Here is a 14,576-nt window from a genome sequence, read left to right on the forward strand (position 1 = left end):
GACCGATCGATCTACATCGGTCAGACCGACGTACATCAGGCGGTCAGACCGGTGCAACACCTTCGGTCAGACCGCAATCTGTCGATTTCGAGGGTAACTTTTATTTCCGCTAAAAGTTTTCAGTTTTTGGGTATACCAACCATTCACCCCCCTCTGGTTGGCTTAGTTATTGTGATTCGATCCTACAAAAAGAACTAAGTTACATCAGTTAAAGGCTCTCTGCTTTGGAGGATGGTTTGAACACAATCACGGACTAGGGGACTAGCCAAGAACAAACGTGCAAACCGGTTTTGTTCATGTGGTCTCCGTGCGATCTTCGCAGCTGCATGTCTACATCTCCCGACGCTTCCCATGCCAAGCTCACTATGTATATGGCTATGTCTAAGAAAACAACAATGAGCCAGCAAAAGAGGATCGATTACGATCCAAGCATGCATCAAGGTCTCCTAGGATGTGTCACAACCATGCAATAGGTGTTCAACCACGTATGTTAACTCAATGAGTAGAAATGAACTTTTGAGTCTGAGCTATATAGAGTAAGGCACCGCATCGCTCTAACATTGCATAAATTCCCGGTTGTGACTCGTTTCATGGAGAAGCTCGTCACCGAACAACACCAAGAACTTGGCTGTGTGAAGTACATTAGAGTTTGTGTTAAATATATATACTTAGTCGGTTATAGTTTAGAGCTTGAAGTTATAATAGGTGCCGAATAGAGTTAGAGTTGAAGTCCGTCATAGGCTATCTCTTAAATAAATAAGCATACCTGTTGTTACTGCACGATGACGACTTATTGTAGATGAGAGCGAATAAATGCCGACACTATCCAGCCAAGAGTCATGGTAACTCTTGTATACTTTAATTACATTGGATTTGGGAGAAGCGCTTGTAATCAGTGGTATGTGGATATAGGTTTCGGGTGAACCTCATTAACAAATATCGTGTTCTAGTGTTGTCATCAGTTTTAAATCTCCTATAATGTTTTTCTGCGTTTGGTTTTTGATGGATTTCATGATCAGTCTTATAACAAAGTGCATTCTCCTCTGCACACCATTGGGACTATGGGACAGTCCGTTTATGTTGTTACTACATCGAAGGGGAGTCAAGATGGTGTCCCCTATGTGCCACAACGACTTAAATATGGTTGACGATAGTATCATTCGTAGAGCATCAATAAGTTATTCTTTGCTTGTCCCAAATCCAGTGAGATGGAAATCCTAGAAACAAAAGGGTCGTGGCATTATCATCCCATGAAACAGAGTATAGTGTGGCCTGCGCGATGGTGGCGTGCTAAGCGTCTTGTTGTCTCAGTTCCTCGTCAACCTCAGGGGTCCCTGAGTGGCGCATCGCCATCAAGCTAGGTATCAATATGACAAAACTGTTATCAGCACACCACTAACAAGAATCCTATATACCATGATCAAAGCAAACACATTGATACAAGTTATCATTACAATGGGAGAGTATTCACGAAGAAGGTAAGGTTAGATTATATCGATAGGACTATCTGGTGGCTGTGATCCATAGCATTAGTTTCCTTCTAAGGTTCAATACAATTGACCTTTTTTTTTCTTACCAGGAAAACTGCCAGGGCTTTGCCCGGCAGTGTAATTTTATAAATAAAGAAAATATTTACAAGGTTACAGAGATTACATGCGGGTCACACAAAAAAACTATAAGGTTTGTACCCAATTAAAAATAGATTGCTTTAAAGGATCATTCATTCTGCACATATCCTATAATATCCTATAATTGACCATTTTGCAGTGTAATATCCTATAATCTCGAGTACACAACAATTAGTCACCCAGGTCATATTGGGTCCACTATATTACAGTCTAAATCAAAGCCACAACTCTAGATCATGAGTCTAACCAACTTAGAAGACTGATCTAATGGGTGAGAACCACTACTATCTTATAAGCAGTGCTCACACCATGAATTTTCGATGTGGTACTAAATCGAATAAATTGGACACGTCGAGGTAAGTGCAAGGCACAAAGTTAACATGAGGGTGATTTGAGCTTGATCGCTCCATCCTCTGTTTTCCTCTGTTTTGGTTTATTCTCTTGTTTTCTTTTTTCACTTGTATTTTGTGAAGAGCTCGGTTGGGAAGCACTTTCGTGTCTATGAGCCTTTGAGCGTCAACACAATGGCGTCCATGGCTATACTCTGGAAATCCTGGAGACCAAGACTTTGGCTGACAGCTTGGCGCCTGTTGAGTAAAATGTGCTGACAACTTCGTCGCCTCGTCTCATCAGGGCAAGTTATGCAAGTACTCTAAGGCTGACTCAGCCACATCTAGACAAATCCACATCAGCATTTTTCTAGGTGGAAGGGAGAGAATAGAGGAGAGAGAGAGGAACCACCCCTCTTGCCAGGGTCAACCTATAGCACATCGCACGAGGAATTGTGGGCCTTCACCAATATTTTCTTGATCTCGTATGCCCGCAGCCCCTCACCTTCCTCCCCATGTTTTGTTGGAAACATATCAAGTTACTGTGCACCACATAGTGCCACAAAGATGGCACCTATTGCTGATCAAATAAACTGATGCATCCATACAAGTATTAAATGTTTGAGTGCTAAGTATAATAGATGCAACTTATTATATTAGCTACATTTACCATCCGCCCTAGTACTTTTTTTTGCTGAGTTAAATAATTTTAGGTGCGGCAGTCTCCTCCATAAAACATGCCCTCATCCCCAATCCCAGTCCAGAGAGGTGTCAAATCACCGACTCTGCGTGTTCCACTGTTTTAATTAGAATTGGGATGTGACGTGAGCTACGGATCTCAGCGGCTGAAGCACCAGTGCTATATTTGCTTCCAATGGCTAAGATAAAACTGCCCATGTTTCAATAATTACTGGTACCTTCGTTTTACCTTTTCTTGTAGTCAAATTTGTTAAAATTTGATGACCATTTTATATTTTAAGACGGATGAGTAAGTCAAATTTGTTAAATTAAGATGCACCAACTCTGAGATACTTCTAATTTGATTCTATGTTACTATACTTTAAGACGTGGGAGTAAGTAAGTAAATGGGAGTAGCTTTTGCCTTTTGGTTCTTGAGGCTTAATATGACGGGGGAATGTTAAAAAGGAGCCAGAGCAGACAGGAGTAAAAATAAGTGATACATTAATTTGGCATGTACCAACATAGCTGTATGTGCTATTCTACACCTGCTGGTTTAGCTAGGAGAGTTAAAACTCTTATTTTGTTTAGGTTATATATTGGTCTGAGCTTACTGGTTAAGTTGAGATATCGATTAGGATTTGGCTGTTTGAGTGAACTTCTGGGCTACAGATCGGGCAGCAGCTTCAGTAGGGAACAGCGTTTTAGGTGAACTATGTTAGTTGTGATATGTTCCTATCCATACATGTGATAACGAGTGTGTTAGTTGAGATAAGATAGGATAAGATTTGTTTCTTTCTTCTATCCTTTTCTGTTATCGCATGTAACTCCTCCCTGAGATTGTGCGTGTTGTTGCCGATCTCTGGGTTCTCTGTAATCACCACGGTAGGGGCTCTTCCTACCATATATCAACATGGATAAGACACACGGAAAAGGTGCGATCGTTTCAGCCCAAAACATCACATGGTATCAGAGCCCTGATCCAATCTACCCTTGATCAGCAATGGCGTCGTCTTCTTCCTCTTCCACCACTAGCGTTAACCCTTTCCAAGGCCATACCGTGAGTGAGAAATTAGGAAAGAATAACTACGCCCTATGGAAGGTTCAGATCTGCGCAGCCGTGCGTGGAGCGCGCCTGCAGGGTTACCTGACTGGCACATTTGAGAAACCTAAAGCGGAGGTCACCGTCACAGCCGATGGCAAGTCGACGAAGAAGGCCAATCCAGCTTTTGAGGATTGGGAAGCCTTGGACCAGGAGGTGCTTGGCTACCTCCTCTTATCCCTCTCACGGGATGTGCTCATGCAAGTCGCTGCGTGTGAGACGGCGGCTGAGGTGTGGGCGACGATCGAGCGGATGTACTCGACGCACACTAGGGCGAGGACGATGAACACTCGCTTTGCCCTCACCAACACCAAGACGGGAAAAATGACTCTTCCTGAGTTTTTTGGCAAGATGAAAGCTCTTGGAGATGAGATGGCTGCCAGCACCGGCCGGCCAGTTGATGAAGAAGAGATGATCCAACACATCATCGCTGGCCTCGGCGAAGGCTACAGCAAGGTGATTTCTGCCGTGTGCGCACGGCCCGAACCGATGACACTGTGAGTGATCTATACTCACAAGTTGTCAATTTCGAGGGTCGCATGGCTCTCTATCGGGGAACTCAAGAAGGAGTCGTCAATCTTGCAAACCGAGGCGGCGGCGGCAACAATGGAGAAGGCCGCAGCGGCGGCGGCTACTCCAATCGCGGCGGCGACGGCGCACCACGAGGGCACGGTCGTGGCAATGGTGGTGGCCGTGGTCGTGGGCGTGCTCTAGGAGGACGGACCAGATCGCAAGCCAACGTGCTAGGTCTGCTTCAAGCGAGGTCACACCGCAACCAATTGTTGGTACAGGTATGATGAGGACTATGTCCCAGATGATAAACATGTTGCAGCCGCCACAGCTAGCTCATCCTACAACGTTGATACCAACTGGTACATTGATACGGATGCCACCGATCACATCACCGGGGAGCTAGAGAAACTCACCACCAAGGACAAGTACAATGGAAATGAACAGATCCACACCGCCAGTGGAGCAGGTATGGATATAAGCCATATTGGTAATACTGTTGTTCATACCCCTAGTAATCGAAATATACATCTGAAAAATGTGTTATATGTTCCACAAGCTCAAAAGAGTCTCATATCTGTGCACCGCTTAGTTGATGATAACTCTGCTTTTCTTGAACTTCACCGTGATTGTTTCTTTCTCAAGGATCTGGTCACCAGGAAAACTCTTCTTAAAGGGAGGTCGCACTGCAGGCTTTATCCACTTCCCAAGCCATCTTTGAAGCAAGCCTGCAGCATGACCAAACTCTCCTTCCATCGGTGGCACAGTCGCTTAGGTCACCCCTCTCCATCAGTTGTTAAGCAAGTAGTTAATAAAAATAATCTACCTTGTTTATATTCATCCGATGAGTCAGTTTGTAATGCTTGTCAACAAGCAAAGAGTCATCAATTGCCATTTCCTGTGTCGTCTAGTGTTTCTCATTATCCCCTAGAACTTGTGTTTTCTGATGTTTGGGGACCTGCCCCAGAGTCTGTAGGGAGAAAAAAATATTATGTCAGTTTTATTGATGATTTTAGCAAATTCACTTGGATCTACTTATTACAACACAAGTCTCAGGTTTTTGAGAAGTTTCAGGAGTTTCAGGTTATGGTAGAACGCCTGTTTGACAAGAAAATTTTAGCTATGCAAACTGATTGGGAAGGGGAGTACCAAGCTCTTAATTCCTTTTTCTCTAAAATTGGGATTGTTCACCATGTGTCATGTCCTCACACTCATCAACATAATGGATCTGCTGAGAGAAAACATAGACACATAGTTGAAGTAGGGCTGTCCTTGTTATCTCATGCTCATATGCCACTAAAATTTTGGGATGAGGCTTTTCAGGCAGCCACTTACTTGATTAATCGTGTTCCTAGCAGAGTCATCCAGAACACCACTCCTTTAGAAAAATTGTTTCATCAGAAACTAGACTATTCTTCTTTTCGTGTGTTTGGTTGTGCCTGCTGGCCCAACCTTCGTCCATATAATAAACACAAACTGCACTTTTGGTCTAAGTGGTGTGCTTTCCTTGGCTTTAGCAATATGCATAAAGGTTTTAAATGCCTAGACATCTCTTAAGGAAGGGTATATATTTCCCGGGACGTTGTTTTTGATGAAAACATCTTTCCCTTCTCCGAGCTCCATGCCAATGCAGGCGCTCGTCTTCGCTCCGAGCTCCTACTATTATCACCTGAACTTACTAGTGCGGATGAACACGTATTCCAATTTTTGGCTAATAATCCTGCTGCATCTAACGCCACTTATCAGTTTTCCCAAGAAAATGCAGCAGATCAGGCGGCCACAGAAAATCCTACCGGCGCTCACTCTGAGGAAGATGCGCTGCAGCCTGCCATCACCAATCCCACGGCGACAGGCTCTGCTATACCAGCGGACCACGGGAGTGCGCCCTCCACCCCGCCCTCCAGCCACTCCGGGAGCTCCACGCGGCAGCCGGCTCGTGATTACGTGGTCCTGCCTGGGTCGCTGTCACGTCAGGAATCCGGGGAGCAGCATCAAGACACGTCTGCAGCGACATTGTCTCCTGACACTGACATCGACAGTGATGATGATGCAGGTAGTACATGTGCGTCAGATGGTGCAGATGGTGCAAATGGTGCAGGCAGTGATCAAGAGATGGAAGTCCAGGCGTCACCAGAACGTGTTCGTCCTCGCACTCGTCTCCAAAGCGGTATACGAAAAGAGAAGGTATATACTAATGGTACAGTTAGATATGGCTGCTTTACCAGTTCTGGTGAACCTAGTGATCATATAGAGGCACTAAAGAATAAAAACTGGAAACTTGCCATGGATTTTGAATATGATGCACTGGTTAGAAACAATACTTGGCACCTAGTTCCACCTCAGAGAGGGAAAAATATCATTGGTTGTAAGTGGGTCTACAAAATTAAAAGAAAGGCTGATGGATCTTTAGATAGATATAAAGCTCGCCTAGTAGCCAAAGGTTTTAAACAAAGATATGGCATAGATTATGAAGATACCTTCAATCCAGTTGTTAAGGCTGCCACAATTAGGATAATTCTGTCAATAGCTGTTTCTAGAGGTTGGAGTCTCAGACAGTTAGATGTTCAGAATGCATTCCTTCATGGGTATCTAGAAGAAGAGGTGTACATGCAACAACCCCAGGTTTTGAAGATGTCACTAAACCCAACTATATTTGCAAACTTGACAAGTCCTTGTATGGACTGAAACAGGCTCCCAGAGCCTGGTTTGCTAGACTAAGTAAAAAGTTGATGGAACTTGGATTTAGTGGTTCTAAAGCAGACACTTTATTCTTTTTACATAAAGGAGACATTACTATCTTTGTTCTTGTATATGTTGATGACATAATAGTAGCCAGTTCGTCAGAGAGGGCAACCATGGCTCTTCTCCAAGATTTAAAGGAAGAGTTTGCATTAAAGGATCTGGGAGTGTTGCACTACTTTCTTGGTATTGAGGTGAGTAAAGTCCATAATGGTATTGTTCTGACACAAGATAAATATGCCACCGATTTATTAAAGAAAGTTGAAATGATGAACTGTAAACCAATCACAACTCCTATGTCAGTAAGTGAAAAACTGTCTGTACATGAGGGGTCTCTTTTGGGTCCTAATGATGCAACTCAATTTAGGAGCATAGTTGGAGCTTTACAATACTTGACACTTACTAGACCTGATATAGCATTTTCTGTCAATAAAGTCTGTCAGTTCCTTCATACCCCTACCACAATACACTGGGCAGCTGTAAAAAGGATACTTAGATATTTGAAGTCATGTACTAAGATGGGACTAAATATACACAAATCAGGGTCCACTCTAGTTAGTGGATTCTCTGATGCAGACTGGGCTGGTAGCATAGATGACAGAAGGTCAACTAGTGGATTTGCTATCTTTATTGGTTCTAATCTAGTGTCATGGAATGCTAGAAAACAGGCCACAGTATCAAGATCTATTACAGAGTCAGAATACAAAGCAATAGCCAATGCAACAGCTGAAATTATGTGGGTACAGACTCTGCTTTTAGAGTTGGGAACTAAGAGTCCTCAAGCAGCAAAAATTTGGTGTGACAATCTTGGGGCAAAGTATTTATCAGCAAATCCTGTTTTTCATGCCAGAACAAAGCACATAGAGGTTGATTATCATTTTGTCAGAGAAAGGGTAAGTCAGAAATTGCTGAACATTGATTTTGTTTCTTCGGGTGATCAAGTTGCTGATGGATTTACTAAACCACTGTCAACAAATCTCTTGGAGAAATTCAAGGCCAATCTTAACCTATCAAGGTTATGATTAAGAGAGGGTGTTAGTTGTGATATGTTCCTATCCATACATGTGATAACGAGTGTGTTAGTTGAGATAAGACAGGATAAGATTTGTTTCTTTCTTCTATCCTTTTCTGTTATCACATGTAACTCCTCCCTGAGATTGTGCGTGTTGTTGCCGATCTCTGGGTTCTCTGTAATCGCCACGGTAGGGGCTCTTCCTACCATATATCAACACGGATACGACGCACGGAAAAGGTGCGATCGTTTCAGCCCAAAACATCACAAACTAGTTGGCATTTCAAACATCACTAGAATGGTCAGTACGCTAGGAAAGATAAATTTACTCAGATCATGTTTTCTCCACGGTCAGAATTTCAAATACCTTTCAAATTAGGATTTATTGGAACCATGCCATCAGACTATAAAAATTGAATCCATGCCATGCCATGTACCTGACCTGATATACGTTTTGAATTGTTTTTTGTCTATTGTCTTTTTTATGAACCAAAATACCTTGGCCTTCCTCTTCCTTTTGACCTTAGCCCAAATCCAACACTAGTCCCAAATCGATCGATAGCCCAGCAGCGGCGACGAGCCAACGACGCTGAGAACGAGCCGCAGCGGCAGCACTGTCGGCGAAGAATGTGGTGGCAGCGACGTGCGGCCTCATGGTGGTGACGAGCTCAGCGCGAGTAGATCGATGATGGCAAGGTTTCGGCCGGCTTGGGTGGTCTGCTGATGTAGCGAGCACAAAGTCGAGCAAGGCGTGTCCAGCGGTCGCTGGTGGAAGCTGCTGGTGCCGGCGACGGAGGGGATAGGCGGCAGCTGATCGACCAGCTCGATCGTCGTGGACGGCGACCCCTTCACACCGGCTCCATCCATCGTCGTGGATGAGCTCAGATCCAGTGCGTGCGGAGAAAGCATGCATATACGGAGTGCAGTGCCGACGAGCAATGCCGAGGGCAATAACCAGGGCGGTGGCTGCCGGCGGTCCACACCCCATTTTTCTTCCTCTTTTCCCTACCTTTTTTTTCCTTCTTTTTCATGTGTAATTTTTGTGCGCTAGATTTAACCATTTAATGGAGTGGCCGATGGCAGCAATATGTTGCAGTGATTACAAATTTAGACTTAAAATTTTGATTGGATTTGAAAGCATCAAATTGTGGGGTTGACAGGATCAAGGTTTGTGTTGTTGTTCAGAGTTGTAAGAGGCATGGTATTTTGGTCTATACGAAAATACAATAGGCAGAAAACAATTCAAGATGAAGTGGCATAGGTCCGGTTTTGGATGTTTTGAAGTGGTATGATTCCAATTATGCGAATTGTAATAATATTTTTTAAAAGTGGTAAATTTATAATGGCATAGATCCAATTAACCCTTCAAATTAATATGCTCCGAAACTAAAAATGAATGTACAATAGGAGGGTCACTAACTAGGAACCTCAAAATCTTAGATGGCTTCCTTAGTCTCAGTCCTCAGACCTACCAATTTACTCGAGTGGTCTTCCAGAGAAAGCAAATGAAATGAGCCCAAGTTATGGTGTAGTACTATTTGGCCATAGTTGGTCGTAGTCCTTTTCTTTCTTTCTTTCTTTCTTTTTTTTTTGCAAGCCACTTTGTACTCAAGCTCATCCTAATGGGATTGTTTGAGTCTTTTGGACTATTTCTCTTCCTTTCAATGTAATGATGCGCATCTCCCCCACGCATTTGAGAAAAAAGAAAGAAAGAAAGCAAACGAATGATGGCTATGAACTGTTTCGATTTCTTCCCACCGGCGAGATCCTCTTGTACATCTGAGTCTCCGACCGGCCCATCGTCTCAGACAACTATACCCATACTTCCTAAGTCATGTAGCCTCCTTGGCAAATATTTTTTATCTTAACGAACCGGCATCGGTATATCAATTTCATTGAATATAGATGGGGAAAAGGCATATATGTAAGGAAGAAAACTGGGAACTAATATGTACAAGAAATCGATCGGCAGGCTAATGCAGCATCTCCTCGAGATCTCGATTCTTGGCTTTGACATCGTACATTTATTCTATCTAGTTGCTCCAAGGCCGTGACATTTCGTGCATCTTCATCTCCCAACACCTCCCATGCCTGCCGATCGATCGAACCAATGGGTTTTGCTGATGAAAGCTAGCCCAAAGAAGAAGAGGAGGAGAAAGAGGAAGAAGGCAGGCAGGCATGGTGCATACCGTCCTCTCCCAGTGACGGAGGGTAAGAAGTGAAATGGATGGGTTCGTAGCTTCGTAGTACAGGGTTGAAAACTTGAAATGATGGGAGGAAGCTGGTTAAAGATGAGCAAGGGCAAATTAAGAGGGAGTAAAGGCAAGTGATGCATTAATTTGGTGTAAGAGTATGTGTTCAATACCTCCATCCCGAAATGTATGGCGTTGATTAGTACATGCAAATTTATATCTTAGTCATTACTTGCTGAACTAGATGTAAGGAGTTAAATCTACTATTCGTTCAACTGTGCTTCGGATGCATGTCGAGCTTAGCTGTTGCTTTCTAAAGTTAATCTTGCCTTTTAGAGCAATTTTTTTGGGACTAATTCTCTTGTCACCATGAGCTTGATCAGTCAATAAATCTTCTAGCTAGCAGTCCAAATTTCAGACTAGTTTGATACATCACACTAGAAAACTCTCCGGCAACATTTAATTTGCTACTTTGCACCAGGGTTTATAATTTTGCTGAGCACAAATCTACTAGAGCACCGAAATTTTCTAATGTGATTTCGCTAAATTATAAAAAATATATAATATATTTTAATTTTTTTTGGACGAAATCATTTCGTGCCGCGAATTGTTGATATTTCAAACTCTGGTTTGCAGTTTGCAGTCAAAAGTTTCCTTCATATAAGACACTAGTAAATTACCTATGTGTTGCAATGACAAAAAAAAAATCATGCTGTGCACTCTTCACGTTTATCATTTGAAGAATATGTAGGCTAGCTCTTTCAACCCCTTTAACTATATGGACTCCTTCCCTGTAGATCTTACCAAATAATATGGACATTATTTTTGTGTAGACATTATTCTTTTGGGGACGTTTAAATTTATTAAGTATGTGGGGTTTCACCACTACGGAGGGCCCATCCGTTAGTGATAAAGGTAGTGCTGGCAGACTCACTGTCACCATCACTATTACCTTTTGAAGGAGTATAGAAATGAGGATCATATATACTCCTTTTCTCGTCTACAATATAATTTATTATTTCATTCAACACAAATCCATGTCTATGTTTGACGGAACAACTCACATCCCGTGATCTTGTTAATTCTCCTCCCTGAATTAGACAATGCATATCTCCCATACCGAAGTAGGCTTGAGCCATTGACGTGCTATTTGTTAGGAAACTTTTGGGCTCAGGCCCATGAAGGCTCAGCCCATGTATATTTATTGGACTTACACCTAAACATTTCATATATAAAATATGAATATATAAGTAGGAGGTGATCTACTCATTGTATACTTGGTGCTAGAGAACTGAATGAGCAGAGAGTTTCACCCCCTATATCTTATGTCTCCACTTTTTTTTTCAAATTATGCAATCCCTCTTGAACTACTTTTTAATAGGAGGGGTTGCATAATATGTTATCAGCACGACGTTTTTATAGAGATCGAGAAAAAAAAGAAGGAATTCCGACTCTACCAACTTGCTGAGTTGGAGCTGCTGGTGAAGGACAATTTGGGATTTCTTGATGAGGATATTACTAGCTCAGATCTGACTATGGCTACCTTTTATATTCATTAACCAAAGGTACATGCTTATTATAGAAGATATACGCACATGTTATATATTTAACAAACATTATTTCACCATAAGTTTTGTATCTTTTCATTTGCAAAGATACTTGCTTGGGTGAAAAAATAAAAAAGATCGAGTGCAAGGAATGTATGGATGATCAAAGAAGTTGATTAGGGACCAAACCAAGACATTCCCCAAATCTACTCCTACTTCACCACATTAGTTTTGGTCCATAGGAGACAAAGACATGTTTTGGATTCAGGTTTGGGCCTCTTGACAGCATCAAATTCATATGGATCTAACTGCTGATCTAGAAGAAATCTCGGAGCCCATGAGTACTTATAAAAATTTTGGAGTCTACTTTCAGATGGTTTTGGTACCACGTAAAAATTCCTAACAGCATGTCAGAAATCTACAAAACACGCCACACACCTCATCCAATCCGAGTCTGATTTGGGTCTTGTAATTATGTCGTGGGCTAAGCCCAAGGGATGGACACCCTAGGACTAACCGTAGGATACCCCTAATCATATTTATTTAGTAGCTGTCGTAGATTAGAATTGACTTTTGCTTTGATTATTGCTATCATTGCAGTTTTGCCGCTAGTAAGGTTTGTGTAACCCAAACTTCGAGTGCTTAATTATTCATCAGCAATTGACTTGCAATCTACCTTGTTCTTGCATGTGTTCTTCGATTCGCAAGCATGGATTGATCTTCTTGGCGAGGTCAACCAGGTAACACCCAATTAATAATCAGAGGAGACGTGGTGTTGCGATTGTAGGGTTCGGATCGTGTTGATCGGAAGTAAGAACATGGATTTTGGTGGGCATTTGTGCATCTCAAATCGCCATGACAAGGTGTATACATGCATCCAGCAATATAAATATAGTCACGCTAAAATATAGTTTTCACCAGGACAACAAGAGAAAGCTAACGAATGATGGCTAGCTTGATAGTCTTTTCTGTCTTCCTGGAATTGATAACATGGTGCACTTGTGTATCTAATAGGCTTGGATTGTGCTAACCATACTTCGTTGTTCGAGGAGCCTCCCAGACGAAGCAAATGAACTACATCATTGTTTATTCTACTTCCTCCTACGCCGTGATGTTATCTTGCATCCATATCTCCTGACAACTCCCATGCCGATCGAACCAACGGGGGTTCGGTTGACGAGCTAGCCGAAGAAAATTGGAGGAAGAGGAAGAAGAAGGCGGCACGCATGATGCATTCTCCTGGTTGGTGACGGACGGTAGGAGGTAATTAAGTAAAAATGGCTGGGTATGTAGGTATTGGTTCTTCAGGTTTACTATGATGGGAGCATATTAGAGATAAATGAGCCAGATTAGAGAGAAGTAAAGACAAGTGATCGATGTATTGATTTGGCATGTACCAACATGGCAGTATGTATATTACTCCACTTGCTAGGTTAGCTATATATTTTTTGACGTTAGGTTAGCTATATATGGAGAGTTTAAATTCTTATTCACCCACCTGTGATTAGGCTGAATATCAATCTGAGTTGCTGTCTAAAGTTGAGATTAGGATTTGGGTGAACATCTGGGCTCTGTTGAGTGCACTCTCCATGTGTAGTACGAGCAAGCCACAAATCCAGCAGCAGCTTGAGTAGGGAACAGAGATATTTAGGTGGGGGTTTAAACTTCGTGGCACTTCAAAAATGGACAGATCAGTAGGTCAATTCATCACGCACGAAAAGTTTACTCATATAAATTTTCTTCACGTACAGAATTTCATACACCGTCCAGATAACTAAAAGTGCACGAACAATTCTGAAGTCAGTAGGAACCTGCAAATTTTAGATGATTTCCCGTAGTCTCGGGCGTAGCATACCAGTTTACGACGCTTGGTCTTTCAGAGAGTGGACGAACCATGGCTGTGAATTTTGTTTCCATTTCTCCCTTGTGAGACCATCCTGGATTTATTTCTCCGGCAGCTTCGAACAGCTTTGTAGCCATACTTCCTTTGCCGAGTCTCCTTGTGGACAAAGCAGATTGATCGAAGCATTGTCTTTCCTACTAGCTCGTACGTTTTGATAAGTTCATGTATTTTTATCTCCTAACGCCTCCCATGCCGATCAAACCAGTGGGTTTCACTGACAAAGCTAGACAAAAGAAGAGGACTAGAAAGAGGAAGAAGAAGATATGGAAGGCATGCGTGTGATACATCCACCTGGTGATAGAGGGTAACAAGTAAGTGGAAATGATATATAAATGCATAAGGAAGAGGTGAGATGTGGAGTTGGGGAGAGGCAGTGTAAATGCAGGTATAGGCAGGTGAGAATGGTCTTGCTATTTGCAGCAGCTTGAGTAGGGAACATGGATTTAGGTGTGCTTTAAACCCTGTGGCACTAGCTTCTAAAATCGCTAGAGGAGGTTTATACAACACGCAAGAAAATTTTACTCAGATAAATTCAAACACCGTCTAGATATGTTCCAAAACTAAAGGTGCACGGACAATCTGGAAGTCACTAGGAACATCCAAATCTTAGATGCCTTCCTGTAGTCTTGGGCGTATACCAAACTACTCCACCAATTAACATGGTGTGGCCTTTCACAGAAAGAGAAGGAACCATGACCATGAACTTTGTATCCTCCTCTTCCCGGTGAGACTAAAAACAATTATGTTGGATCAGGGAGTCAATAGTATTATTTTTTTTCAAAATTTGCCAAAGCTACAATTGTGAATTTTCCAAATTATGTAAAAATTGAACGCGTGGGGGACACCAAGCCACTAATCGCAGCCCCTGTCTCCGCTCCTAGATGAGATTATCAGAGTACCCTTATGCATTTCTATCTCCGATGGCCACGGACGATT

The 14,576-nt window shown here is 42.4% G+C and overlaps 1 protein-coding gene across 1 annotated transcript; it reads left to right on the forward strand.

The window, feature by feature from the left end:
- Window positions 1–3,638: 3,638 nt before the first annotated feature.
- On the forward strand, window positions 3,639–8,008 carry LOC136357432 (uncharacterized). The gene is made up of 6 exons (XM_066312687.1): window positions 3,639–4,234; window positions 4,529–4,716; window positions 4,807–5,051; window positions 5,994–6,414; window positions 6,499–6,554; window positions 6,785–8,008. The coding sequence occupies exons 1-6, from the start codon at window positions 3,639–3,641 to the stop codon at window positions 8,006–8,008; spliced, it is 2,730 nt and encodes a 909-aa protein (XP_066168784.1).
- Window positions 8,009–14,576: the final 6,568 nt, after the last annotated feature.

The sequence above is a fragment of the Oryza sativa genome, chromosome 7 (genome assembly GCF_034140825.1).
Source record: "Oryza sativa Japonica Group chromosome 7, ASM3414082v1".
Lineage (NCBI taxonomy): Eukaryota > Viridiplantae > Streptophyta > Magnoliopsida > Poales > Poaceae > Oryza > Oryza sativa.